The sequence below is a fragment of the Corvus brachyrhynchos genome, unplaced genomic scaffold (assembly GCF_000691975.1).
Source record: "Corvus brachyrhynchos isolate BGI_N302 unplaced genomic scaffold, ASM69197v1 scaffold377, whole genome shotgun sequence".
NCBI lineage: Eukaryota > Metazoa > Chordata > Aves > Passeriformes > Corvidae > Corvus > Corvus brachyrhynchos.
Window position 1 is genome coordinate 596 of NW_008239041.1, and position 2,066 is coordinate 2,661.

At 52.7% G+C, this 2,066-nt stretch overlaps 1 protein-coding gene across 1 annotated transcript in view; it reads left to right on the forward strand.

Annotated features, from left to right (window-relative positions):
* The first annotated feature begins 203 nt into the window (after positions 1–203).
* LOC108447849 (CD209 antigen-like protein C) overlaps positions 204–2,066 on the forward strand; it is a 5,090-nt gene continuing 3,227 nt past the window's right edge. The window contains exons 1-2 of the mRNA XM_017739024.1: positions 204–327; positions 1,850–2,019. Coding sequence (XP_017594513.1) covers positions 306–327; positions 1,850–2,019 — 192 coding nt within the window. The 5' untranslated portion in view covers positions 204–305. The remainder of the gene's footprint in view (positions 328–1,849; positions 2,020–2,066) is intronic.

Here is a 2,066-nt window from a genome sequence, read left to right on the forward strand (position 1 = left end):
GCTGTACTGGGCCGTACTGGGCTGTACTGGGCCGTACTGGGCTGTACTGGGCCGTACTGGGCTGTACTGGGCCGTACTGGGCTGTACTGGGCCGTACTGGGCTGTACTGGGCCGTACTGGGCTGTACTGGGCTGTACTGGGCCATACTGGGCTGCACTGGGTGGCACTGGGAGGGCACTGGGCCGTACTGGGCTGTACTGGGCCGTACCGGGCCGTACTGGGCGGCACTGGGAGCACTGGGACCGTACCGGGCTGTACTGGGCGGCACTGGGAGCACTGGGCGCAGCGAGGTCCAGCGGCACCAGATGGAGCTGAGGAGCATCACCGGTACCGCCCCCGGCATTCCCAAAAAACCCGGAATTCCCAGAAAAAAACCCCGGAATTCCCTGGAAAACCCTGGAATTCCCCCAGGATTCCCAAAAAACCCCGGAATTCCCTGAAAAAAACCCGGGATTCCCCCAAAAACTCCTCAAATTCCCCCCCAAACTCCTCAAATTCCCACCAAAAACCCCAGAATTGCTCCAAATCCCCTGGAATTCCCTCCAAAATTCCGTTTCTCCCTGGATTCTCCCCATTTCTCCCCATTTTTCCCCATTTCTCCCTGGATTTTCACCGTTTCTCCCCAGATTTTCCCCATTTCTCCCCATTTTTCCCCATTTCCCCCCCATTTCTCCCCGTTTTTTCCCCATTTCTCATCATTTCTCCCCAGGTTTTCCCCATTTCTCCCCATTTCCCCCCATTTTTCCCATTTCTCCCTGGATTTTCCCCATTTCTCCCCATTTTTTCCCCATTTCTCCCTGGATTTTGACCGTTTCTTCCCATTTTATCCCCATTTCTCCTCATTTTTCCCTGGACATTCACCATTTCTCCCCATTTCCCCCCATTTTCCCCATTTCTCCCCATTTCCCCCCCATTTTCTCCCTGTTTTTTACCCATTTCTCATCATTTCTCCCCAGATTTTCCCCATTTTCCCCCTTTCTTTCCCCATTTCCCCCCCATTTCTCCCCGTTTTTTCCCCATTTCTCCCCAGATTTTCCCCATTTTTCCCCATTTTCCCCCATTTTTCCCATTTCTCCCTGGATTTTCGCTGTTTCTCCCCATTTTCTCCCCATTTCTCCCCATTTTCTCCCCATTTCCCCCATTTTTCCCATTACTCCCTGGATTTTGACCATTTCTCCCATTTTTCCCCATTTCCCCCATTTTTCCCATTTCTCCCCATTTTATCCCCATTTTCTCCCCATTTCTCCCCGTTTTTTCCCCGTTTCTCACCATTTCTCCCCAGATTTTCCCAATTTCTCCCCATTTTCCCCCATTTTTCCAATTTCTCCCTGGATTTTCACCATTTCTCCCTTTTTTCCCCCCCCCGTTTTTCCCCCTTTTTTCCCCCTTTTTCCCCCTTTCTCCCCACATTTTCCCCAAATTCCCCCCCCCCGTTTCTCCCCATTTTATCCCCATTTTCCCCCATTTCTCCCCAGATTTTCCCCATTTTTTCCCCATTTTCTCCCCGGATTTCCCCCATTTCTCCCCATTTCTCCCCATTTCTGCCCAGATTTTCCCATTTTCTCCCCATTTTTCCCCCATTTCTCCCCATTTCCCCCATTTTCTCCCCGGATTTTCCCCATTTCTCCCCATTTTATCCCCATTTCTCCCCAGATTTTCCCCATTTTTTCCCCATTTTCTCCCCATTTCTCCCAATTTCTCCCCGGATTTTCCCCATTTCCCCCTGGATTTTCCCCACTTCTCTCCGTTTTCTCCCCATTTCTCCCCGGATTTTCCCCATTTTTCCCCATTTCTCCCCATTTCTGCCCGGATTTTCACCGTTTCTCCGCGTTTTCTCCCCGTTTCCCAGAGCTGCTCTGCCGGACCATCGAGGACTCCAGGAAGTGCCCATCGGGCTGGGAATTCTTCGAGAGCAGCTGCTACTTCTTCTCCGTGCGCTTCCAGAGCTGGGCGGGCGCCCACAACGCCTGCGCCGCCTTCGGCTCCCACCTGGCCGTGCTCAGCATCGAGACCGAGCAGGTCAGGGACCCCAGAGTGACCCCAAAGTGACCCCAAAGTGACCCCAA